General features: G+C 38.9%; 1 protein-coding gene across 1 annotated transcript in view; it reads right to left on the bottom strand.

Annotated features, from left to right (window-relative positions):
- Nucleotides 1-27,831, bottom strand: part of SP140L (SP140 nuclear body protein like) — a 56,364-nt gene that overhangs the window by 13,253 nt on the left and 15,280 nt on the right. Inside the window, 9 exon segments of the mRNA XM_073020133.1 lie at nt 537-641; nt 1,929-2,003; nt 5,319-5,399; nt 7,066-7,131; nt 18,966-19,019; nt 19,641-19,757; nt 21,500-21,583; nt 24,032-24,209; nt 25,209-25,371. Coding sequence (XP_072876234.1) covers nt 537-641; nt 1,929-2,003; nt 5,319-5,399; nt 7,066-7,131; nt 18,966-19,019; nt 19,641-19,757; nt 21,500-21,583; nt 24,032-24,209; nt 25,209-25,371 — 923 coding nt within the window.

The raw sequence follows: 27,831 nt of genomic DNA, 5'->3' as shown, positions 1-27,831 counted from the left end.
CTCACAGCTACATCATGAGGCAGGTTTTTCATTATTGTTCCCTCTCTTGGATGAGAACTTTCACATTCAGAAAAGTCCCCTTCTCTATTCAGAATGGAACAGTCACCCCTGCACAGCCAAGGCTGGAGCTCAGGCTTCCTAATGTTAAAGCCTGTGATCATCACCCTAAGCCAAGCACCCTGCCCTGGTGATGGCACTCCAGAAGGGAGAGAGAATATGAAGGTCGAGGTTGAGGGCCTCTTCCCTTTTCTGTCTGATTCAAAGTAAAATATGTGACATTTTCCATCTGCGAATTGACGTCCCTGCACTTCTTTTTGGTTCTTTGGGCAACCCCTGGACACTCCATGTGCGAGTGAGCATCTAATGGGTGTGATTTCTTAAAGTCTGAAAACGTCATCTTAGAAATCCCTTCCTCCTTCCCTCAAGCCAAACTGGGGCCAAACTCCTTGAATGATGTGTAATTCACATGATAATTCCCCACTACTTGTGATGCCTTCAGATAGGAGCTGCAAATTAAAGAAGACCATGAAACCCACCTTGTTTCAATTTCTCCTTATGTAAAATTCCCTTCACCCCACCACAGGTCACTGGAAGTAAAGGAGCCTGAAAATCCACAGTTTCATCTTTGTGCTTTCTTGAAGCTGAAAGAGAGGATTTCTTCATCGTGTCTCACTTTGCAAAGGCACATCCCCCTTCCCCACTGAGGTAAATCCTACAAAGGCACAAAGACTACTTAAGAAATTCTATTGCATAAATCTCTAGAGTTTCAAAGTGTTTCTTTCAAGTGGCATTTTTTATACATAACTACACAATGTGGGCCCCAATTTCACCTTTCAAATGTCACACAAAATATTGGAGAAATTAGACTTCAGTAAAACTGTTTTAACTTCCAATGTAGTAAGCTCCACTGATTCTTATATGACAATGAAACATACCGTTGTTGTCATTGGTTTGATGGGCGCTCTCCAGCTATGCTCTTTTGCTGCAGTTAGGTAGCCAGAGATGAAGCCGGAGACCATAATCAGTCTCCCATTTGAGCACTAACTGATCAAGGAGGGAGAGGCTAATGATGAGATAACCTAATGGAGACGGCGCCTGCCTTCTACTTTTATTCTCTGCTTTGCTTCATTTTCCCCTCCTATCAGCTTTCTCCACAGCTAAGAAAGGAGCTCAGGGAGCTCTAGAATAATCTGAAAATTGTACTGAGCAGGGAGTGGGGAACTGGGAACCTGATACCACAGAAGTAGGTGTGAAAGTTTTTCAAAGAAAAACTCCAGGAGGATGAGCAGCGAACCCTGCCCTTCCAAACAGAGGAGTGGAGGCCATGATGGGCAGGGGGAGTGATCCTTGGTCCTGAGACTGGTTTTGAAAAGGGCAGACTATTTAAACTGAGATGGACTAATAAGAAGGGTGGTTGGCCTAATTCACCCTCTAGCTTCCCAGATGAGGAAACCAAGGCAAAGAAGGCCAAGTGGTCAGCACAAGACCACACAGTCAAAGATTAAAAAAAAAAAAAAAAAAAAAAGCCAAAAAGCCTTAGGACACAGATCTCTAACCACAACTCTGGTTCAACCTTAGTGTGCAACCTATGGCATTCTGTGTAGCCAGAGGAAGGTCAGCTAAATCACTTATGGGTTATACCCTTTATACAGCAATGGGCTATCTTCAGCCTTGAAATTTATCATTTCAGTGGAAGTAGCACTTTAGTGGCCCCTGAGCCCCCGGGGTCTGATTGTAGATCAATCACCAACTTACTTCCTTCTTTCCTTGACACATTTTGGAAAATGACTTAATAGGATACATTTCTCAATAGTTAGTACAGTTTCATAAAACAATTAAGGAAATAGGTTTATTACTGAAAATACAGCATAAAGCACAGGAAATTAGATGTTTAGCTATTGAAAGTGCATTCCTCTTTTCTGTTTTACCTCTCGATCGGACTCTTTTCTGTGGAGCTCTGTCACTCTGAGTGAAGCAGGTTCCAGGTTTGCTTCTCTTACTCCCTGAGAAAATAGAATAATATAATCACAGTCACAAACGAGCAACTGTATTAAACATATTGCTGCTTTTCAAAAATTCCATTTAAATGTAACTTTCCAAAAGCCAGTTTAATGTATAAATAAAAAGATTTAAACCCTAGCCTTTAAGGTATGAAGAATTAGATAGCTAATATTAGGTTTACTTTATATTTCATTTTCCTATTCTTATATTAGGGAAAAATCTAATTGAAATCAGTATTCCACATGTATCTCAAGCAACAGTGTAAATACTTCATTCCATATTTTGAAGGTTCATTTCATGTTTTGAAGGTTCATTTCATATTTTGAAGGTTGTTTTCATATTTCATTTCAAATATATATATTTGAAAAATATATATGGCATATAATACATGTTAAACACTTACATATCCACTAATTTATTTAATCTTTGCAAGATCAAAATGATGATTACTGTCATTACAGAGACTAAAATATTCAGAGAAAATTGAGACAAAGCTACAAAATTAAGTGAAGGCATTTGGGTTTCTCTTAGCAGAAACAAAAATAAATGACAGTTCTGTGAGTTAAGGGAAACTCTATTAGGTGTTCCATAGGTGAGATGTATGCTGCACATATCACATGGAGGGAAGATATTCGTACCTTTGTGCTGAAAGTAATAGTAACTGTGACCAGGGCTTTGTCCACATGGCTTTGGAAAAAAGAAATATTAGAATCTAAGAAACTAATCAGAAGAAAGTTAACCATGAGGAATGGGTAGAATTGAGACTTCCACAGCCTTCATTCCAAATGGTAATTAAGGATTGACATGGCAGACGCTGCAGCCAACGAGGTTCTTCCGTGTGCACGTTAATTGGCTGTGGGTGGGCATCTCAAGGTTTACTATCATTCAAATGTGTTTTATTTTTCGAGGCAGGAAAGCAAAATGTTCCTTCCTTCTTGTGCTGAATGTTCACCATCCAGTGACCACCATCTGGGGGTGCTGGTCAGGGTCATGTAGACCCCGTGGAGAAATATTTTCCAACCTACTTATTCCTAAGTGCTCTAAACTCTAGGCATATTATGAGCATATTAGGCCAGCAAAGTGGAAAAGACCAATCAGAGCCAAAGTGGACCTATGGCTTGGTAATATTATTCCACTTTCTGGTCTTTAGACTACACACTTACTGATCAGGTTTTTACCCATTTAAGACCCAAATGGCCCAAGGGACCAATATTGATAATTACAGACATCTTATCCCAAGATCAAACAAGTTTCATATTTACAAGTTGTCATCCTGCTAATATTTAACCAAGATAATAGGCGCTCAGAGAAGAGCTTTAGGAGAGTTTAATAAACTTGTATAGGGAGGTAGGAGGCTTGTATAGTAACAGCCAACGGCTAAGAAAAACTACTAAAGAGGTGGAAATATGGTTCTCCATGAGGCATATTAATCTTTTTGCTCCATCTTGCTGCCTGCCTCTGGAAGATGAGGTTTCCAGGCAACAGAATATCAGCCACACAGATGTGGCTCTCTGAGAAGCTCTCCTCCCCTCTTCTCCCACGAAAGATGCCAAGGGGACTCTGGAAGGCCAGGACATCTCCAGGTCTCTCCTCTTCACTGCTTCATCCCTCCCTCCTCTCTGAGGGTTCACGCTCACTGTACAGTGAGAATAGATCCAGATGTTATATTATTGCTGCTCTTTTCCCTCCTATACTCCAGCCAGTCTTGGCACTAGAGCTCTGGCCACAACCTTGGACAGTCCAGCTAATACAGAGTTATTTCTTCCTTTCTCTCTATCTGTTTCTGTCTGGTTACATCTTTTCTGGGACTAGTGGGTGTGTCAGATTTAGCTTTCATTACATTTGTTTTGGCCTCATATTTTTAGGGAGAAAAAGGAAACACCATGAAGTCTACTCTAGTCTATGGAGCTTTTGGTACAGAACAATCTGGAGCTTAAATACAGCAAATTCATAATACAGCACTACTGTGTTTTACTCTCAGAATCGAGTGGCTGAACAAGGCAGGATTCAAATATTATTGTGTCAAATATTATTGTGTTAAATGGCTGTAATACCCATTTAACAACACTGAAACCCTATTACAAGCCCTAATAAATACCATGGTGGCCAGAATATAATTTAAAGTTATTTTAAAATAATTGTTATGGTTGGTGTTAATTAGCCTCTAGAAAGAAGCATGACAGAGTTTTCAATTTCCTCCTTTCTCAAAATTTCACTTCAAGTCCCAACGGTTGGGAACAATCCAGTAAGTACCAAGTGGAATGACCAATTGTTCCGGTCTGTCCAGGACAAAGGGGGTGCCCAGGACATGAGAGTTTCACTGGCAAAACTGAGAAAGTCCCAAGCAAGTAGGTTGAGTTGATCACCCAAGTTTCAAGCACCCACATCCTAAGACAATGCACCAGTCCACCTATGCGACCATAGAAAGAGTTGGTGGAACTGATGATGCTAGGTTCAGCCCTTCACTCACATCCAGGTTGTAGAAGTAAACCTCTATTTCTTTCAAAATAAGTCAAGCTGTGATGCCTGACCCCTCCCCTTCCCTTGCAGGGGAGTTGATGAAAGCATCTCATGGAAGAAAGAGCTAGTGATTTTGCATCAACCACTTGCAATGTCATTTCACGGCTGCACCTGTCAGGCAAGACACCTCCACACTCTGATCTCACCCCTCTCTCTCACCTCCCCAGTCCTGGATGGGACCAAGCCAACAGCTATGGAGTGGGGGTAGGGCCAAGAGAGAATAAGAGAAGACACTGACCATGTCACCCCCAACTATACATGTTCCAGACTAAGGCTTGCCCAGGCTAAAGGAGGGAAGGTGCTTTAAATGCTTTAAACTGGGGAGGACATTGGAGTTTTAATACTTGGTCAGAAAGACTCTCAACTACTGAAAGGAGACTCTTATTGTTGTGAAAAGGGAGCAGGAAAGTGATAGGGCTTGCTCAGGACAGGAAATAACTCATCTAGGAAGAGGACTTGAAAGGGCAGTGAGAGAATAAACCTGTATTCTGCTTACAATTTACCAGGTCTAGCCTTTTTCATTGGCGAATGATTTAAGGCAAAGGAATTTCCAGGAAAATCAGATAAAACACAGAGGAAAACAACTTTAGAACCTAGAGAGATAAGATCTATGATATGAATACAATCAACTTACAACCCTGGCTTCTAATGGGTTTGCTTTTTTTTTTTAGATTTCACAGCTCTGAAATTGACTAAGTTTGACTAGTAAACAATAAAGGTTCTAGGCTCCTCAAAACCTCAACAACATTTGCATTGACCTGAAGGGCAAATGAAAAGTGGTACAAACTTTATCTTACCGCTGATCTTGGAAACGCCTTGCAGATTCACTTTTGCCTTCTCTTCATTAGGGACCAGCTGGCCACCGGCTTTGCTGTTATCTGAGGATAGGCAGGTGAAAATGTATTAATAGAACTGGGCAGAATAACAGCTGTCAGGCTGGACCAGACTCAAGTGAGGGAGTCCTGGGTTTCTTCAGACACTCAGGCAAGGAACCTCAAGCAGGTGTCCAGAGCATCTTCTGCTTTTGGGAGTGTCGACTTCTAAATTACACACAGGATTTAATTGTACATTGAAGTCTCTTAGAATTTGTTAGGATAATACACAGAGACTTAAATGAAAATGTTATAATGACTCAGTCCAAATAATTTTTTATTTTGAAAACACTCATTCTTGTTTTTTGTTTGTTTGTTTGTTTTGTTTTGTTTTTTAGCGACAGTCTTTCTCTGTCTCCCAGACTGGAGTGCAGTGGCACACTTTTGACTCACTGCAACCTCTGCCTTTCAGGTTCAAGTGATTCTCATGCCTCAGCCTCCCGAGTAGCTGGGATTACAGGTGCCTGCCACCGCATCCAGCAAATTTTTGTATTTTTTAGTAGAGACGGAGTTTCACCATGTTGACCAGGCTGGTCTTGAACTCCAACCTCAAGTGATCCATCCACCTTAGCCTCCCGAAGTGTTGGGATTACAGGCGTGAGCCACCATGCCCGGCTAAAAACACCCATACTTAAAATAAATGCAACCACTTGTTTTTCTTTCCAAACAAAAATGTACATCCACAAACTGGGCAGACACTTAAACTGGCAAGAACAGAACAGAAGATATATAGATTGGCAAAAATGAACAATTTTCAACAGGACTCTAAAATCTTACTATATAGATCCACTGATTCAAAACTGAGCATCATTTGGAAAATAAGACTTACCCTTCATTGACTAGGAGAAAGGAAATCCTTAGACTATGACTAAAATAAATAATATGTATAATTATGGAAAATTCAGAAAATAAAATGGTCTAAAACATCGTCATCTGGAGATAGCCACAGATGAGGATAGCTATCTCCAGATGGTGATTTGTTCAAAAATATTCCCTTGGGTTTTTCTTTTGGCATATGTTACCTTTTAAAGAACACTTTTTCATTATAAAGTTTGAATATTTAAAAAATTTTAATACATACTGGTACATTTAAATATCACAAATAAAAATATAAACATCACCTCTGTTATACTGACTAAATGTAACCACTGCATATATCTTTATAAATGAACTGCCATTGATTTTTCTATAGCTTTATATCTCTTTATACACACAGATAAATAATTACACATGTCTATGTAAGGATTGATAGATACATAAAAACACACTTTCACAAGTATAAATTTCACATAAAATATGGTCGCATATATATGTATATATATTTTTTACAGGTGCACACACATACACATACACCTTGCTTTCTTCATTTAGCCCTCTTAAGAACATTTTTCCAAATTAATAAAAATTTCTTGAGCTACTAAAAAAAGCCATGCTGAGGATGATAAGACCTCCCTATTAACTGTGGGCCTCTGGACTATTACATGCATGAGAAACCATTTTGTTGAAGCCATTGCATTCTCAGGCCTCTTGTCACAGCCTGTTAGTCTACACCCTAAATGATACAGGAGGTACAGAACTCTCCTGGTCCTCGGGAACTACAGGCCTTCAAGAATACAATGGGCAGTGCCCTAATAAACTCAAAAGCTGTAATGACTTCACTTTGCCTGCTTACCATGTTGTTGGATTTTTTTCTGTGTTCTGCTTTTTATTCTGGTCCAGGAATGCCCCTTCTTTTTTTCTTCAAATGAAAGAGAATAAATTTAATTATGCAGAGGTATAAATATAATTCTCTGAGCTTTATATGCTAGTAGTATACAAGATTTTTTTTCATACTTTGGTCCACAGGAATGGGGCAAAATTCTTTATGATCTGTGTAGTAGTGTGGAAGTTGAGTACAGAGTTCTATTTTAATTCTGCATGAGCTTTGTGGATCATAGGCTTGGGAGACTATAGGAGATGACCTTCCTTTGAAACAAAATTTTTAATGGAAAATTAACTCTTGCTGGCACCTTAGAGTGAATAATAACTGCTATTCCATGTTCCTTTTTCAAGTGTTTGTTGAGTAAATGCAAATGTGCAATGAGAAGGCATCCTCCTTGAAGCTGATGATATTATAGATAATATTCTGTATTGGAAGTTGGGAGATATTGTGAACTCTGATGTAGTGAATTTTCATTATGTAATTACATAATCATTATAGAATCCCTATACAACTTCATTAAATAATCTCAGCAGTGCCTCCACACTGTCAGCCCTCCTTCAGGCTGCACAGCAGCTGACTCCAGGAACACTATTGTGACCCCAAAAACTCATCAGTGTCCTGAATCTGGCTGTCTGGACCATTTGCAGTCTGATGTGCCCTTTATCAGAAAAGTGACTCCACAGTGCACTGACTTTCTGACTGTCCCTCATCTCCTCCTGTCCGCACACCATGGGAGGTTCACTGAAGGAAGCAACCCCCAGAAAGGGATCATCTCCTTCCTGGACAGTGACCAGGACAAAAGTGTAGGGTATTGCAAGTGTTCTGCAGACCTATCTTGAAGATTCAGGATTCTGTTGTGACCATTCCTAGGGATGATGCCTTATTCTTTTCCCTAGAAGCCTGGTGGGCACAGCCTTCTGAGTGCCCAGGGGATTCAGATTTCACTCCAGACACAGCTAATGAAAATGCTTTTGCTCTACTTGTATCTGATTTTGTGGATGGAAGGTCTAAGTGAGAAAAGGAGATGATTAGGAGAGAAAGATGAAGGTGCAGCCACCTGAATGGTACAGACTAATTTTGCAGCAGTGAAGCAACAGCAAAAATCCCGACATCTAAGTCAGGAACACCTGCAACCCCAGGAGGCAGGGAGGAAGCAGGAGCATTGGTGATATCTGTCTTTCAGAACTACCCTGAATCCTTTGTCCAGAAGGAAAACACCTGCTCCAGTGCTCCCGCCTCTGAGAATGTTGAGTCAGCCTCTCCGCACCAGTCATGAGACAGCAGAGGCTGGGCCCAGGTTCTGAGGTCCAACATAGAATCCTCCAGACATTGTCCCTAACCCTGTTTTCAGTCATTTGTTGGGGCGGGTCGGGGGGCGACTGTTACCTGGTTGGTGTCATGGACAAAAAAGGATAGATTGGAAAGACTGTCCTCAAACAGTACCCCCACATGCCCACCCTCTCCCCACCCCCACACACAAACAAATCAAAGACTGGACACAAGGAACAGAACTGGGATCCCCAAGGCTTACAGTCACCCAGGAGTCACGTAGGAGGCACTGTTTAACTTCCCCCTGACAAACGTACATCCTACCCAGGGAAGCTCAACAATTGTAAACACTTCCCTTCTTTGAGCACCTTGTGTGCTCTGGGGACTACGCTTCTTGTATGAAGGCCAGGCATTAACTTGCTTCCCTCACGTAAGGTGACTTGTACCTTAGAGGTGGTCAGCTGGTCATAAGAGACCTAAAGACCTAAAACATTCACGGTTTATGACGTGTGTGTGTGTGTGTGTGTGTCTGTGTGTGTGTAGAGACAGGGTTCCACTATCTTGCCCAGGCTGGTTTTTGGTTGTTTTGCTTGTTTTTGGACTCCTGGCCTCAAGTGATCCTTCTGCCTTGGTGTCCCAAAGTGCTGAGATAACATGGGTGAGCCAGTGCACCTACATTTGCGATTTGCTCCTACAACATTTAGCAAATCAAATGTATCTGGACCCATGGGTCAAATTAATTAAAGTGGCTGATGGGGCAGTGTCTTCATGAGGAAATTTACCAGAAGCAAAAATGTGGGAAGAATTTGTTGAGAAGCTATTCTCATTGGCATTTCTGTACTCATGGTGCCAGGGTATAACTTCAAGGATGTTAGAATAGCAAGCAGCCTTGGAAGCTAGAGATCATGTAGCCTCCAGATTACAGGGCAAATTTATTCCCTGACCAGTATAAAGTGGAGAACATCTCCCTCCTTAGAAATTTTCCAGAGGAGATGTCCCCAAAGGAGAGTTGCTTAAATTCCAGCTAAAAAGATAATATCTCCCTCAGAGGTAAGGTTTGGGCAGGTTTGCTAGCAGTCCCTGAGCTAGCAAATCCCATGGGTTTCCTCAGTGAAGCATTCCTCCACTGCAGCACACACTTGTGAGTGCAGCATCCACCTGCACCATCCTTTTCATGGGTCCTGAGGGGAAAGAACTGATACATCTACTCTATATTGCAGCAAATTTGCTCCTAGGTATTTAGATAAGAGATATGAAAAAACAGAAAGACTTCTACAAGAATGTGCTGAGGAGAGTTTTTATAATAGCAAAAAACCGAAAATACTTCAGGTGACGATCATCAGGAGAATTATAAACAAAATTCAGTATATTCAGACAATGGACACTACTTAGCAATGAAAAGGAACAAATTACTGATACATCCAATGATACAGATGAATCTCAAAAACATGCTGAGTGAAATAAATCTCACAATAAAGAGAACATGCTGTAAAACCTTATTTATATAAAGTTTTTTTAAAAACCCAAATTAAGTTATCATGGAAAAACAAAGAGTAGTGATTGCCCTGATGGGTCGCCAGTAGAGATATAACAGAAGGGACATAAGGAACCTTTCCATGGTGATGATCATGTTCTGTATCTTGGTAAACATTTTGATGGTGCAGAAAAATGTGGTTATAAGAACTCATCAAATGGTACTCTTCATACTTGTGCATTTCATTGTAAATTTTATCTTATAAAAGAACTTTAGTTAATGATATGTAGGCAGAAGTATTTGAGGGGGAAGGGTGCAGATGTCTGCAACCTTGAAATGTTTCAAACTTGACCATGGGTTATAGAGTGGATAAAAAAATGTATATGCGGATAGTGATACGGTTTGTCTGTGTCCCCACTCGAATCTCATCTTGAATTGTAGCTCCCGTAATTTTCACATGTTGTGGGAGGGACCCAGTGGGAGATAAAATTGAATCATGGGGGCAGTTTCCCCCATGCTGTTCTCATGGTAGTGAACAAGTCTCACAAGATCTGATGGTTTTATAAAGGAAACCCCTTTCACTTGGTTTTCACTCTCTCTTTGCCCGCTGCCATGTAAGATGTGCCTTTCACCTTCCGCCATGATTGTGAAGCCTCCCCAGTTACATGGAACTGTGAGTCCATTAAACTTCCTTTATTTTTCCTTATAAATTACCCAGTCTTGGGTATGTCTTTATTAGCAGTGTGAAAATCGACTAATACAGATAGAAAAGTAATAAAGCAGGAATTATATAATATTAATTGTGAATCTACATGAAAGTATATTGATGTTTAGTATACAATTCTCCCAAGTCTTCTGCATGCTTAAAATTTTCATGATTAAATATTGGGGTAAAAAGCTTTTAGAGAGAAAGGACAGAATATTAAACAAGAAGTTACAGTTATGACAAAAGAATGATTTTTTATTAGCCATACTATAGATTCCAGAAGACAATGTAGTGATCACTTTACTATACTGAGAATAAATAAATATCAACCCAGAATTTTTAACCTAGCTAAAAATTTCTATCAAAAAAAAAAAAAGACAAATTTGTACATACAACACTTAGAGAATTTACCACTTAGAGATCACTCACTGGAAAAAACAAATAATTTACTTCAGCTAGACAAAGAGTGAAATCAAAGAAAAAGAACAATGGTGAGTGTGTAAAATGATTTTTAAAAAATTGATTTAAGTAAATATCAATAGCAAAAATAATAGTTTCAAAATTTATAGTTAAACATTAAATATTAAACAACAATAGGCAAATGGTAGAGATAGGGTATTAAATTTGTAGTGAAACCATTACAAGATCCTTGTCATCTTTGGTGATTGGGGCATGATTAATAAGATTACAGAAATTTTGTCTTTAATTTCCAAACCAGCAGGGAGAAAAGGGAGAATATAGAATATTATATCAATCCTTCAGAAAGCAGGAAAGAGACACAAAAAACACAAACTAAGAATGGTCAACACTTCCACAGAAGATATAGGTCCATATATATCTGGAATCACAATAAATGAAAACAAATAAAAAATCATTAAAAAGCTAAGATTATCAGATAAAATTGCAAAAGCTAAGCGCTGTTACAAGAGACATAAAACAAAGCTGCACAAGATGGCTTAACATAGAGTGAAAAATATGAAAAAAGCAAAAAAGTTTGTACAACAACATTAGCGCTTGGCAAAAGAGATTTTAAGGCAAAAGCATTAGTAAGGATAAAGCAGAATGCTGTATAATGATAAAAGAAATCCACTAAGAAGTTATAAAGTCATTAATAGCCTCAGAATATTTAAAGTAAAGGAACAAAATAAGGAGGAATTGGCAAATATACAACCATGTGTGAGAATTTAACATGTTTCTATACAAATTTGATGGAGGAAATAAATTACTATGAACCCAAATTTAAACAACAAAGTTGTGCTTGATAAAGATGTGCATGGAGTGAAGCCAGAACCAACAGATAGTTCAAATGTACATTATTCTCAAGTGGCATAGAACATTTACAAATAATGACCGCACATTAGGATGCAAAGGAACATTCAACAAATTTTAAATAATTGACAAGGTAAATTCTTCATATGGTTTTCCAGATATCTACTTTCCACTCCTGATCAACTAACAGAATACCTCCAAGACTGCAGACATCAATATTTCCAGAGAAAAACCATAGTTCATAACCTCCTTTACACCTGACAGGGCCACCAGTTTAAGATCTGACCACTAAGATGAGAGCAGAATATTGTTGTGGGAGGAGAGGAGTTCTGGGGAAAACTTCTTGCAAAAGTAATAGGCCTCTAGGGAAGATAATTTTGCTCTTCACCATTTCTCCTTCTAATGGCCTAGAACATGGACATTATGGCTGGAGCTTAGCAAGCACCTTGGACAATGATGTAATCTTGAGAGTAGCTGAGCTGCAAGATGGAAGAATCTTCAAAACACACCGGCCTGAAATAGCCAAAACAATCCTGAAAAAGAAAAACAAAACTGGAGGCCTTACACTACCTGATTTCAGGATTTGTAAAACTGTAGTAATCAAGATGGTGTATTGGCATAAAAATAGACACACAGATAAATGGAACAGAAAAAAAGTCAAGTAATAGACCTAAATGTATATGGCCAACTGACTTTCAACAAGGATGTCAAAGTAACTAATTCAATGCAGAAAGGATACTCTTTTCAACAAATTATGCCGGAATGATTGAATATCCATATGCAAAGAAAGAGAAGAAATCAATCTTTAGCTCAAACTATATGCAAAAACTAACCCAAAATGGGTTATAGACCTAAATGTAGGTGCTAACATCATAAAACTTGAAGAAAACATAGGTTCTTGAGTTAGGAAAAGATTCCTTAAATAGGACCTCAAAATCACAGATTATAAAGGAAAAAAATGGTAAATGTAAACTTTATAACAAATTTAAAGTTTTACTAACACTATCAAGTATTGGTGAGTATGTGGAGCAATGAGAAGTTTCACGCATTACTGGTGGGAATGCGAGAGGGCATCATCATTTTGAAAAACATTTTGGCAGAGTCTTAAAATACTGAACATATATGTATGTTCATATGACCCAAGAGCACCACTCCTGGGCATTCACCCCACAAAATAAAACATGCCCAACCCGAAGGTTTGTGTTCAGATGTTCCTATCAGCTTTATCTGTAATAACTGAAACAGGAAACACCTCAATGGCTATCAACAGGTGAATAAACCATCTGCAATGTATTCACATAAAGAAACACTTCTCAGTGATGAAAAATAGAGTAACTATGAACACACAGAATAACACGGATGTATGTCAAAAGCATCACATTAAGTGAAAGGGGCTAAACATAAGTAAATTCAATACTGTATGAATTCATTTATATGAAACTCCAGAAAAGACAAAACTAGAGTGATGTAAACAGATCGGCACTTAAAAAAACAATCTGGGTCGAGGGGTTGCACATGCCTGTATTCCCACTTACTCTGGAATCTGAGGCATGAGGATCACTTGAGCCCAGGAGTTTGAGGCCATCCTGGACAACGTAGTGAGGACTCATTTCTTAAAAAACAAACGAACAGAAAACAGATCAGCTGTTGTCAAGAATCAGAGAGAAGTGAGAAGAACACAAGTGGACTTTTACATGTCATGATTGTGGAGGTATTTATATAACTGCACACATTTGTTAAAACAAATTCAGTTATACCTTAAGGTGATGAATTTGTTTTATATATAGCTCCATAAAGCAGATAAGAAAAATGAAAATGTGGCACATTTACATAAAGAAAATTCTATTGTTGGTGCCCTTATCAAAGATTACTTGAACATACATTCATGAGTTTATTTCTGGGTTCCCTGTTCTATTCCATTGGTTTATGTGTGTTTTTATGCCAGTACTGTTTTGATTACTTTTGCTTTGTAATGTAGTTTAAAATACAGTGTGATGCCTCCAGCTTTGCTCCTTTTTTTAATATTACTTTCACTATTTGGGTCTTTTATGGTTCTATACAAATTTTAGGATTCCTTTTTCCTATTTCTGTGAAAAATGTCATTGAAATTTTGATAGAGATTTCATTGACTATCCAGATCACTTCGGGTAGTATGAATGTTTTAACAATATTCTTCCAGTTTATGAACTTGAGATGTCTTTCCATTTATTTGTATCTTTTTCAGTTTCTTTTATCAGTGTCATAGTTGTCAGTGTGCAAATATTTCACCTCTGGTTAAATTTGTTCCCATTTTAATCTTTTTGTTGCTATTGTAAATGGGATTGTTTTATTAATTTCTTTTTTGGATAGTTCATTGTTAGTGCGTAGAAACACAACTGATCTTTAAATCTTGCAACTGTACTGAATTCATTTATTAGTTCCAACAGTTTTTTGGTGGAGTCTATAGGGTTTTCTACATAGAAGATAATGTCACCTGGAAACAGAGACAATTTAACTTGTTTCCAATTTGGACGACTTTTTTTTCTTGCCTAATTGCTCTGACTAGGACTTCCAGCAATATGATAAATACAAATGTCAAGAAGGGGCACTTAATTTTGACAAGGATGCCAAGAATAAATAATGGAGAAAAGATAGCCTCTTCAATAAATGGTGCTAGGAACACTGAATATCCACAAGCAAAAGAATGAAATTAGATATTTGGCTTACATCATATACAACAATTAACTCCAAATAGATTAAAGGCTTAAATGTCACACATGGAACCATAAAATTCAAAGAAGAAAACAGGGAAAAAGCTCCTTGATATTGGTCTGGGCAATTATTTTTTAGATAAGACACCAGAAACACAGGCAACAAAAGCAAAAATAAGCAAGTGAAACTACATCAAACTGAAAAACTTTTGTACAGCAAAGGAAATAATTTTAAAAATGAAAAGGCAACCTATGGAATAGGAGAAAATATTTGCAAACCATGTGTTTGATAAGGGTTGCTGTCCAGAATATATCAGGAACTCACATAACTCAATAGCAAAAACAAAACAAAACCATGTCATAACCTGATTTAAAAATGGGGAAAGGATATGAATAAACATTTTCCCAAAAAAACGTAAATAGCCAATGGGTTATAAAAAAGCACTCAATATCACTAACCATCCATGAGAGAAATGTGACTCAAAACCATAATGAAACATCACCTCACACCTATTAGGATAGCTATTAACAAAACGGCAAGAGATAACAAGTATTGGTGAGGGTGTGGGGAAAAGGAACCCTTGTATGCTGTAAGTGGGAATGTAAATTGGTATAGCCATTGTGGAAAAGAGTATGGAGGTTCCTCAAAAAATTAAAACTAGAAAAACATACCATTCAGAAATCTTACTTTGGGGTATGTATCCAAAGGAAATGAAACCAGTATCTCAAAGAGATATCTGCACTCCCGTGTTCATTGCAGCATAATTCACAGTAGTTAAGACATAGAAACAACCTAAGTCTCCATCAACAGATGAATGGATAAAGAAATGTGATAAGGCACAGATCTGTGTATACTGGAAAACATATATAAAATCGAATTTCAAATCATGAAGAAAAAGGTATTGGGGTTATATCTCTTAATCACCATCTCACATCATACACCAATAAATGAATTCCATGTGTGTTATAGATTTAAACATTAAAAAGTATTTCAAATATTCTATAAGCAAGTAAAAATGTTTTCAAATTATGAGGAGGATAATATATTTGTAAATTGTACATAAAACCTGGAAACCATAAATGAAAAGACTGACAGATATGATCAGATAAAAATTTCAAACGTCTTTGGGATAAAACATATAGGTATATCTTACAAATATTGCACGTTTGGTTTCAGAACACTGCAATGAAGTGAATATTGCAATAAAGCAAGACACTCAATTTTTTGGTTTCCCAGTGCATATGAAAATCATGTTTATACTTTACTGTAGTCTATTAAGTATGCAATAGCATTATGTCTTAAAAAATCAATGGACAAACCTTAATTAAAAATACTTTGTAGCTCAAAAAATGCTCACAATCATTTGAGCCTTCAGCGAGTCATAATTTCTTTGCTGGTAAAGGGTCTTTCCTGGGTGTTGATGGCTGCTGACTGATCAGGGTGGTGGTTGATAAAAGTTGAGGTGGATGTGACAATTTCTTAAAATAAGACACTAATGAAGTTTGCCATGTCGATGGACTTCATGAAAGATTTCTCTGTAACATGTAAAGTTATTGATGCATTTTAGCACAGTAGATTCTCTCAAAACCTGTTGCTGCTTTATCAACTAATATATTCTAAATCCTTTGTTGTCATTTCAACAATGTTCACAGCATCTTTCCCAGGAGCAGATTCCATCTCAAGAAACCACTTTCTTTACTCATCCATAATAAGCAACTCCTTATCCACTCAGTTTTGTTTTTGTTCTTGTTTTTGTTTTTTTGAGATGGAGTCTTGCTCTGTCGCCCAGGCTGGAGTGCAGTGGCCGGATCTCGGCTCACTGCAACCTCTGCCTCCCCGGTTCACGCCATTCTTCTGCCTCAGCCTCCCGAGTAACTGGGACTACAGGCGCCCGTCACCACGCCCGGCTAATTTTTTCTATTTTTAATAGAGACGGGGTTTCACCGTGTTAGCCAGGATGGTGTCGATCTCCTGACCTCATGATCCGCCCGCTTCGGCCTCCCAAGTGCTGGGATTACATGCTTGAGGCACCGCGCCCGTCCTATCCACTCAGTTTTATGAAGAGATCGCAACGATTCAGTCACATCATCAGACTCCACTTCTTTTTTTTTTTTTTTTTTTTGAGATGGAGTCTCACTCTATCACCAGGCTGGAGTGCAGTGGTGTAATCTCTGCTCAGTGGAACCTCCGCCTCCCGGATTCAAGCAATTCTTCTGCCTCAGCCTCCCGACTAGCTGGGACTACAAGCACAAGCCACCGCGCCCAGCTAATTTTTGTATTTTTGGTAGAGACAGGGTTTCACCATGTTGGCCAGGTTGGTCTTCAACTCCTGACTTCAGGTGATCTGCCTGCTTTGGCCTCCCAAAGTGCTGGGATTACAGGTGTGAGCCACTGCAGCCTCCACTTCTAATTCTAGTTTTTTTGATATTTCCATCACATCTACAGTGACTTCCTCCACTGAAGTCTTAAACCCATCAAAGTCATCAATAAGGGTTGTAATCCACTTCTTCCAAATTCCTGCTAATGTTGATATTTTGACCTCCTCTCATGAATCATGAATGTTCTTAATCGCATGTGAAATGGTGAATCCTTTCCAGAAGGTTTCCAATCGACTTTGCCCAGATTCATCAGAGGAATCACTATGTATAGACAGCTATAGCATTACAACATGTATTTCTTAAATATTAAGACTTGCTAGTTGAAATTACTCTTTGATTCATGGGCTTGCAGAATGGATGTTGTGTTAGCAGACGTGGAAATAACATTAATCACCTTGTACATCTCCATCAGAGCTCCTGGATGGCTACGTGCACTGTCAATGAACAGTGATATCTTGAAAGGAATCCTTTTTTCTGAGGAGTATGTCTCAACAGTGGGTTTAAAATATTCAGTAAACCATGCTGTAAACAGATGTGCTGTCATCTGGGCTTTATTCCAATTATATAGCACAGGCAGAGTAAACTTAGAATAATTCTTAAGGGCCCAAGGACTTTCAGAATGGTGAATGAGCATTGGCTTCAAGTGAAAGTCACCTGCTCCATTAGCCTCTAACAAGAGACTCAGCTTGTCCTGTGGAGCTTTGAAGCCAGGCATTGACTTCTCCTCTCTAGCTATGACAGTTCTAGATAGAATCTTCTTTCAGTGGAAGGCTGTTTAGTCTACACTGTAAATCTGTGGTTTAGTGTAGCCAATTCCATCAATGACCTTAGCTAGAGCTTCTGGACAACCTGCTGAAGCTTCTACATCAGCATTTGCTGCCTTGCCCTTTAATGTTATGAGACAACTTCTCTCCTTCAACCTCAGGAACCAACCTCTGTTACCTTCAAACTTTTCTTATGAAGCTTCCTACATCTCACAACCTTCAGAGAAGTGAAGAGAGTTAAGACCTTACTCTGGATTAGGCTTTGGCTTAAGGGAATCTGATTTGATCTTCTATCCAGACCACTCAAACTTTCTCCACATTAGCAATAAGACTGCTCTGCTTTGTCATTAAAGTGTTCACTGGAGTAGCACTTTTAATTTCCTTCAAGAACTTTTCCTTTGCATGCATAACTTGGCCAATTATTTGCTGCAAGAGGTCTAATTTTCATCTTTCTCAACTTTTGACATAGCTTCCTCACTAAGCTTCATCATTTCTAGATTTTTATTTAAAGTGAGTACACGTGACTCTTCCTTTAACGTGAGTACTTAGAGGCCATTGTAGGGTTATTAATTGACTTAACTTCCATTTTCTTCATCTAGGATTTTCCAATCACACTATTTAAAATTCTTCCAACCTCTTTCCACTGCCCAATCTCAAAGACATCCCAACACTTTCAGGAATATATGATAGCCACACCCCATGGCCAAGTACCAAAATCTGTATTACTCTTAATTGCTGCCATAACAAATTACCACAAATTTAGTGGTTTAAAACAACACAAATATATTATCTCCCAGTTATGTCAGTGAGAAGTGTGACATGGTCTTACTGCCTAAAGTCAAGGTGTCAGTAGGCCTTCATTCCTTTCTGGGGGCTGGAAATGACAACCTATTCCCTTGTTTTTTCAGCTTCTAGAGGTCACCCACATTCCTTGATTTCCCTCTTCCATCTTCAAAGCCTGCAACATTACATATTTCTGATGATTCTTCCATAGTCACATTTTCCTTTCTCCATAGCCAGGAAAAGTTCTCCACTCTTTAAAGCCTACAAGATTAGTTTGGACCCACCCACATAACCCAGGATAATCTCCTCATTTCAAGGCCCCTAGCTTAATTGTATCTGTAAAGTCCCATTTGCCATGTAAGATAGCAGATGACAGTCCAGGGATTAGGAAGTGGACATTTTTTGGGGATGCCACCATTGTGTCTACCACAGTATTGCAAATAATAACAGAAATAGTAACAATGACAATAAGAAAATTCTGGCATTAAAAACGTATTTCTAACACCGAAAGCAAGTAAATTCTTGTTTATTCTTACTTCTTTTCCTCTTGGGTTTTCCCAAAGTAGAGTTGTTTCCAATATCCACAGTATCTAGAAAATAACAAGTGGTGGTGAGGAAACAGAAATTAATAAATAAAAGTTACAGATTTTAGGACAATTCATACTATAGAAGGCTGGAGTTTATAAAGATGTTTGGATAGTCATTCCTCTCTTTCTTCTAGAGGAACCACTAAACTGAGAACTCTGAGTCTAGGATGGACCCCGGGTCTTCTATCAAAAGTATGGTTTGGGGTAAGAGTAGATCTGCAGTCTTCCCTCCTGACAATTAAGTACCTGGATTAGTTGTCTTTTGGGTGAGGCCTTTCTAAGGTGTAGCAAAATGACACCATTATCTACCAGCAGAAGTTCACTGGGTTGTCTTGGGTTCCATGGAATATTGAGTGTGACTTAACATATTAATGCAATAAACAGGATAACCGCCACTTCAAAGAGCACCGTTCTATGACGATACCCATATGTAATCAACAGAGCCCATCCTGGTAAGTAAAACTTTATAACGATCTCTTGCCTCCCTGCAGTTCCCCAAAAGCTTGGGTGAAGCAAATGCAGAGAACAGGATTCTGGGCGGACTGGAGCACCTGCCTCCACTCTTCCCAGGGTCTGTGGGGCCCCATGAGCCATCCCCATCCCACAGCCCTCAGGCAGCCTTACCCATTTTGCCACATGCTTGGTCATTTTCCATCTTTGCTTCTGGGCTTTCGGGCACTTCTTCGGAGAAACCCATGACATAGGAGCACTTCTCATTTTCACATGCTGGTTGCTCTGCTCCTGGGCCAAAATTGTGATTTATGAACTTTTAATTTGCCCCAATAACCCTCTTTTCTGCACCCTGGTTGCTACCCCCTTCTCTACTTTTTCCTCTGAAATCTTTCACTGCTCCTCCCTATATTTGATTCTTCCTTCAAGTCTCCCTTTTTACCCTCTTCTGTCTTTTTTTTTCATTATCAGAACTCTTTCTGTTTTTTTAATTATTATTTTTATTTTTATTTTTGAGACAGAGTCTCGCTCTGTCACCCAGGCTGGAGTGCAGTGGCGCGATCTCAGTTCACTGCAAGCTCCGCCTCCCGGGTTCACACCATTCTCCTTCCTCAGCCTCCTGAGTAACTGGGACTACAGGCGTCCGCCACCTTGCCCGGCTAATTTTTTGTATTTTTAGTAGAGACGGGGTTTCACCGTGTTAGCCAGGATGGTCTCGATCTCCTGACCTCGTGATCCGCCCATCTTGGCCTCCCAAAGTGCTAGGATTACAGGCTTAAGCCACCGCGCCTGGCCTGTTTTTATTATTTTTAAGTTATAATTACTTGGTACATCACATTATAGCAAGCTAGAAGCAAGCTCTTCTGGTTCTCCTTCTTTGGTCATTTGGTAATCTTCTAGTTCACCAGAAACTAATGAGAAACAAAAGAGTTATTTTATTTTTATTATTGTATTTTATTATCTTTCAGTTATGTCAGTGAGAAGTGTGACACGGATCTCACTGCCTAAAGCCGTTATGTTAGTAGGCCTTTATTCCTTTCTGGGGTCTGGAGAGGACAACCTATTTCCTTGTCTTTTCAGCTTCTAGAGGTCACACACATTCCTTGGGTGACCTCTAGACAGTGACCAGAGAAGAGTTCCCAGTGCTGTGATGCTGTACACTAATATTCTGAGCTAAGATGAAGTGCTCTCTGGAAAAAAATATGCCTGCTCCTATAATCACGCCTGACACATAACAGAGTCATGCTCTCCCCATGTTTTGCACCTCCTTCTCCTTTTCTCTACTTTTATTTTTCTACCTGTAGTCCTGAGTAAAATAGAAAAAAATTAAAAAGCTCTTATCATTCCAGAAACTACTAATGTTCTTTGAAAACGGTAAGAAGTGGCGGAGGCTGCAGTGAGTGAGCCAAGATGATGCCACTGCACTCCAGTCTGGGTGACTGAGGGAGACTCAACCGCACTTCCTGTTATGTATAACAACCCCATTTCAACCAAGCCTGAGTTTATGTTAATGAGGTGACCTTTGGAAATCCCTTTAGGATGGGGTTCACAGTTCTGCAGGGAATTGGAGATGGTTGGTGTGGGGAGATTTTCCACGTTTGGCATCAAAAGTGTTGAGAATGTAAGAGTACAGATAAAACAGGAGCTTTTCTTCCCCCAAGGGTCTCCTCTTTGATGTTGACCATGGGTCATGAGCTGTGGTTCTCAACACTTCGCAGCTTCATACGGACCTCCTACAGGGACATTTCTAAATCACAGTTACTTCTAGGTAGTTAGCATCTGTAAATCTGACCTACTGACACACTTGACTCTGATTCCTTCATGGTTGTTGAGCCAACTATGTCTTGTTTTGGCTACTTCTCCAGGACCCGATATCTGGGTAGGAGCTCATACAACCCCATCCTTGACTTCTCCATGGTCCTTCCGCATGTCTTCCCTAATTCGCAGTTTCCCCTCAGAACCTTGGGCCCTCACCTCCCTTGTCTCCTTTTCCTCTTAGCAATGAGAAACAGTTTTTATTCTGTCATTTTTACCTTGTTCAAGACTTAGTTGGATGTCAGGCCTCTCTTCCCTTTCTTTTCGATCGCTTTCTTGGAAAGACAATTTGTCTTGGATTGCTGAAGAGTGGGAGAGAGAAGAAAGCAATTGAAGATCTGTGAGAACCAGGGACAACATCTGGAAATTGGCTTTTAGGAATTTCCAGCATTCGGGTGACTCAGAAGTCAGAGGATTACACATCACTTAAACTTCTCCCATCATCTACTGGGACAGAGAAGAGACGACCTCAACAATGAGCTTTTATGTGTCCTACACAGAAAGGGGATACTCAAAATTTAACGATAAAGAAGTAATGGAAACACGCTGAGTTGTGTTACCCGCAAAATTGTCAGTTGGCAGGGTAGGCATATATCAAGTGTAAGGAAGAAACAGAGGGATTCCCTGGAAGGATGGTCTCAGGTCCTAGAGAGATTCCATCATAAAAGAGAAAATTGGCCAGGTGAAGTGGCTCACACTTGTAGTCATAGAACTGTGGGATGGTGATGCAGGAGCATCGCCTAAGCCTAGGATTTTGAGATCAGCCTAGACCACACAGCAAGACCTTGTGTCAGAAAAAAAAAACTAGCAAAATCAGCCTGATGTGGTTGTGTGCACCTGTGGTCCCAGCTACTAAGAAGGCTGAAGCGGGAGAACTACTTGAGTCCAGGAAGTCAAGGTTGTAGTGAGCAGAGATAGCTCACTAGCCTGCCATCTAACCTGGGCAGAGTGAGACCCTATCTCCAAAAACATACATAAATAAAAAATAAAAGAGAAAACTCCAACAGCTTTAAAGATGAGGCTAGAAAACAGGAGAACGTTGGCTTAATTGGGTCAGGGAAGATGAACAGTTCCCAAATAAACATAACAGGGGACACAGGGGCAGCTTGTGTGGACTTCAGGGTCTGAGAGTCAGCAATATCTCCCTGAGGGTGGGTGGACTGCTGTGCTGGGTGGGGCAGTGGGCGGTGCTGCCCCAGGAAGGGGACAGTGAGCCTCAGTGCAGGTCACCCAAGCATAAGGAGTGCCAGAAACTAACACGTGAGTTGTGGACACTGGGGTTAGGAAGGGAATCCCTGCAGTCCATGGAGAGGAAAAGAGCCCCTGTGAATGTGGGCAGTAAATGTAACACTATTCCCTTCATCCCCACAGCCTGGGCCATCCTGCTTACAAACATAACATTGACTTGAAATTTGTACCCAGATATGTGATTTCCTTTTATTCACTTTTTGACTTGAATGACTTGTTACAACAATTATTTTAATCTACATAATGTTAGTATTAACACAAATCAATAAGCCATACCATATATAACTGCCTAAACTATTTTTCCTTGTTTATAAATTTGTAGTATTTCTTTTTTGCCTAGTAAATAAACTTCAAATTCCTTAGCTTTGGATTCCAGACCATTCACCATCTTCCTCCAACTGATCTCTCTTAGGTCAGCCCCTCTACTGCTTCTCACTCTCAGATTTAGTCAGATCCAGTTTGTCCTGTTTTGCAGACATGCTTTCACACTTTTATTCCAGTCCCATAGCATCCACCCCTCTTCAGGGCATGTGCTCATTTTTCTTGTGATGTCTCTATCTCTCATTTGGAGAACTGGGTTGAGATTAAACTGTGAGGGGAATAAAATTTTGCCAGGCAAGTAAAACAAAATAGAGGGCATCTTTACTGTGTACCATTATAATAGTATAAATTATGCCTTCTCAGGAAAAAAGTCAAGAATCAAAACTTTAGTTTGATACAGCACCAAAAATAGTCCCTGTCAGAGCAATCAGTTTTGTGATTATTTGATAAACGTTTCTTTTAACCCTTGTGAGTAAAGGGTTAACAAAACTATTTATCCTTCAGTAAAGTCAAACTTAACCCGGGGTTAATTTTCTTGCTCATCATTCCAGAAACCTAACAAAGGTAGCCTTTTCCTGGTTTTACTGGGCAAACCCTGGGCTTAGAAATGACCCATGACTGATTGCCTGAAACTATACATGAATGATAAATACCTGTAGGGAAGGAGTAAGTGTGGTCTTCCTTCAACTGATAACTCTTACAACTCAGATTGTCCCTGTGGCACCCTGAAAGCTATGACTATGGAGTTGTTACAAGAGATATTGACTCCCACAGACATGTGGTGCTATGCCAAAGTGGATCCCGCACCCACAGCTAAGCTGTCACTCAAGGCAGGTATTAGTCAATTTAGTGGGCTGCATGTAGGCCACTGCAAGGACTCCCACTAAAGAGAAGAACAACTAATGCTGCCCCGTTGGCGTTCTGTGTTTCTTATCTTCTAAGTCAATCTGCTGCCAGCGTGGCTCTGGTTGTCCTGTGAGTCTAAGTGGCCAGTGAAGCAGACCTCCAGGTGTTTGTTTTACCATAACCATACACCATGGGCTTCAAGACGATGCATGACACATCTGTTTTGTTAACTACTCTATCCCCACTGCCCAACACAATGTGTCACACATGGTAGGAGCTCAGTATATGCTTATTGAAAAAAATTGGCCCTGGAACTCAAAAGGTAGATAATAAACCTAATTACCATTGTTGAAGCTTTTTACGAATGTGAATTAAATCGGGATATTCCTGCATGTTGACCTCGCTGAACAGTGCTTCCAGAACTGGCAGGCTAAATGTCTTCTCCAGTTCACTGAGAACATTGTACACCACTCTTTGTACAGGGACCAGGTTTCTACAAGAATCTTGAGAATCCTTTAAAAATATTGAATGGAAAAAATACAAATACAGACTTTCAAGTTACAGAGGAGCCATAAAAAGAAATTTTACGTTTACTGAATTTCAATTTTTCTTCACAGGTATCTTCGCATGTAAAGTTTCATAATTTTTGCATATTTGTATAGCCAGTAATGAAAGAAGTAAATTCCATCTCTTTAAAAATACCCACTGATTGAGCCTGATCGCCTCACCCTTATTTACATTAGATGTAAAAAGGAGCAACTTTGAAGGATGAAAGTGGGCTCAAAGTTCTTTAAGAGCCTGACTGATATGTTTTTGGGATAGATGTAGCAGGCAATCAATGAGTGGCTGTTTTGTTGACTGGACAACTCCTGCTCTTCCCCCAAAACTGATTTGGCCTGAAAGGCTCAAGGAAACCAGGCGACCATTCTCCCCTTGCTGCGAACTTGGCCACAGAGGAAGCACATTTAATAGCCGGAGATGACTCACTGCTCTGTATCTCCAGCAGTGCCTATGGATGGAATTTACCCATATTCCAAGACTCCAGAAATGCACAAATAAAGGAAAGACAAAGAAAACGAATGTGTTGGAGAAAGAATAACAAGCATCTACTTCCAAATTTGTCCCCTCTAGACACCAGTTCCCTGTGGGTTTTAATGTTCTCAGATCTAGGTATTTTAAATTGATGTTAATTGAAATAAAATGCTCTGTTAATTATGATTTCAGTAAATCAATTCATTAAAATTATTTTTAAATTTTGGTTTATGTTATAGTGTATGAATTCTACAAAACACTGTACATTTATGGAGAACACCTGTTTCTATTCCAGTTTCTCTAGTACCATTGACCCCAACTCCAGAGGGTGCTATGGAGCACCATTTCCTTAGCTGGAAGTAGAGCCATCTCTGGTGACCTCTGCTTCTCCTCTTCTTTTCTGCCTTACAGGAGCGCTTACAGAAATACTTGTAAAATATGAAAGTATATCTGCCAGGCTGTGAAATAAACTTCACTTACTTCAAACATTTTATCTGTGATGAGTTCACGGTCGTGGAGGCCCTCAAGGAATGGAAAGGTCTTTTTTATTGCATTTGAAATCTCCAGCTTATGTCTTTTGAAATGCTTGAATATAGTGTCATAGAGAAGCACCTTATCTACATCCTGGTCTTCCGCGAATATCCTAGGGAAAAAGGACACCATGTGAAAATGGTCGTCAAGATTCTGAGATGTTTGTGGAGACTGTAAGACTTTACATATAAAGGACAAGCTACAAAGAACGAACACATATAAAATAGGTGATACTCAGTAGAGCCCAGAATAAATGGAATTGAAGCAACAAACAAAGATGTAATAGAAGATATCATGGAGCCTATGCAAGACTAATATAGAGGGTACTGAAAAAGCCCAGTCTAAACCGAACAAAGTCATTGTAAAGATATCTTCACCTAACCATATCTGGAATATTTTTCAAAATAAAAGTATTAAATTCCTACAGAATCTAGATGGAGTAAGCAGGTCATCCATAGAGAAATGAAAGTCAATGGAATGTAAATAAAAATCTAACCTTGAAAATGCATCTTAATCAACAACTGAGAGAAAACAAATTTGGCAAAATAAAAATAAGATGTCCCTCTCTAATCTATAGCTGCTAGGAAGGAAATACCATCATATATCATAAAATTAATTCATAAATAATACAGTGTGGTTTAATAATGATAATAATACCATATTATCGAGAATTTCGTGAGAATATTAGTGATATCTCCCGGAACATCTGGCTCTGCTTTGTGTTAATATAAATCTGTCTGTACTATTGCTATATACGGTTAATCATTTTAGGCATCTGAATTTCAGAAATTGCTGCTGTTTCCTGTTAAAGCAATTTTAAAGCTGAGTCTCTAATTCTAGTTCTTAGTTGATCATGTTATTGCTCTGATAATGTTTTAATCAACATCTCAGTATTCCTAAATGTTATGAAAACTTGGGAGATCTTTTTATCCAACCGGAAGAGAATTATTGGCACTTCCCATTACGCAGCATAAAGCAGGGACACAATCATGTCACATATTGGTTTGAATTCCTGTAAAAAAAAAAAAGTTTCTGGTTAAAGATCATTAAAATAATAACAAAGGAATTAGATTTACAATGACAAAGAGAATGGTGGAGGACAATGAGCACATAAGAGATTTCAAATAGAATCTCAAAGACAAAAAGTGGTCAGAAAAGTGCTAGTTGCAATAATAGGTAGGGGATGCTCCCAGAGGTTAAGAAAGCAATCATGGTGCTCTACAGAATTCTGAAGAAACAGTGGAGATGTGAAGGGAGACACACAACTAAAAACTGATTTGTTATTTGAAAAATGAAGAGAGCAATGCATACACTGCTTGTCACCCTGCATGCTGACCACATGCAGCCAGGCAGCCTCTCAGGGGCAACCATTGCTGTCATTTATTCTGTCATATGTTCATACTGCCTGCTCTTGGATTTCATATAAATGGGTAAAACATATACATGCTTTTGTGTCTGTCTTATTTTGCTTATCATCTATGTTGCTGTGTTGAACAGTTAGTTTGTTCATTTCTACTGTTGAGCGGTATTCCATTGTGTGAATCTACCCACAATCTGCTTACTCATTTTTCTGTTGATGGACATTGGAGTGGATTCCAGTTTGAGACTAGTATAAACAAAACTGCTGTTCTTGTGCAAGTCTTTTTGTGGTAAAATGTTTTCATTTCTCTTGGGTAAATATGTGGGAGTGGAATTACTGGATCATTGTGTAAGAGTACATTTAACCATTTTAAAACCTGACAAACTGTTTTTTTAAAGACTACCAGTGATGGCCTTTCTAGTTTTAGCCATTCCAGTGTGTACGATGTGATATCTAATTTTAGCTTTAATTTGTATTTCTTTAATGAGGAAATTATGTCAAGCACGTTTTCAAGTGTTTACTGGCAACTTATTTATTTTTTGGTGAAGTGTCTGTTCAAATGTTTGACCCATTTATATTATTGAATTTTATTTTATTTATTGATAGGTAGGAGTTTTTTATAGATTATGGATAGAAGTGTTTTGTCTGACTTATGTATTGTAAATATTTTCACCCAGTCTGTAGCTTCTCTTTTATTTTCTTAATTATGTCTTTTGATAGGAAAAAATCTTTAACCTTGATGATGTCCAATTTTTTATTTTTTCTTTTATAATTAATGACTTCAGTGTACTCTCTAAGAAGAATTTGCCACTCCAAGGTCATGAAAATATTCAAAAAACAATTTACAATATAAGCATGGGTTTATATCTCTACTTTCTATGCCACACCATTGATCTGTTTGTCTACCCTTATGCTGATATGATTTTGTGTTAAATACCATGGCTTAAAGAAAGTCTTGAAGTCAATTAGAAAAGATTGTCTTGGACTTTCTAGATTCTTTGATTTTCCACATATCTTTTCAAATCAATTTGCCAATTTCTACAAGAAAAGGCTTTTGGATTTTTCTTGGGTTTGATTTGAAACTTATAGATAAATTTGGGGGAGCTGACAACAATATTGAGCTAGAAATCTGTTAACGTCGTATATTTCTCCATATATTTAGATAAATTTTAAAAATCAGGCACATCTTTCATTAAATTCATTTCTAGTTAT

The sequence above is a fragment of the Chlorocebus sabaeus genome, chromosome 10, assembly GCF_047675955.1.
Source record: "Chlorocebus sabaeus isolate Y175 chromosome 10, mChlSab1.0.hap1, whole genome shotgun sequence".
Taxonomy (NCBI): domain Eukaryota; kingdom Metazoa; phylum Chordata; class Mammalia; order Primates; family Cercopithecidae; genus Chlorocebus; species Chlorocebus sabaeus.
The sequence above is the reverse complement of the archived record's forward strand: the minus strand, read 5'-3'. Positions and strand labels throughout refer to the sequence as shown.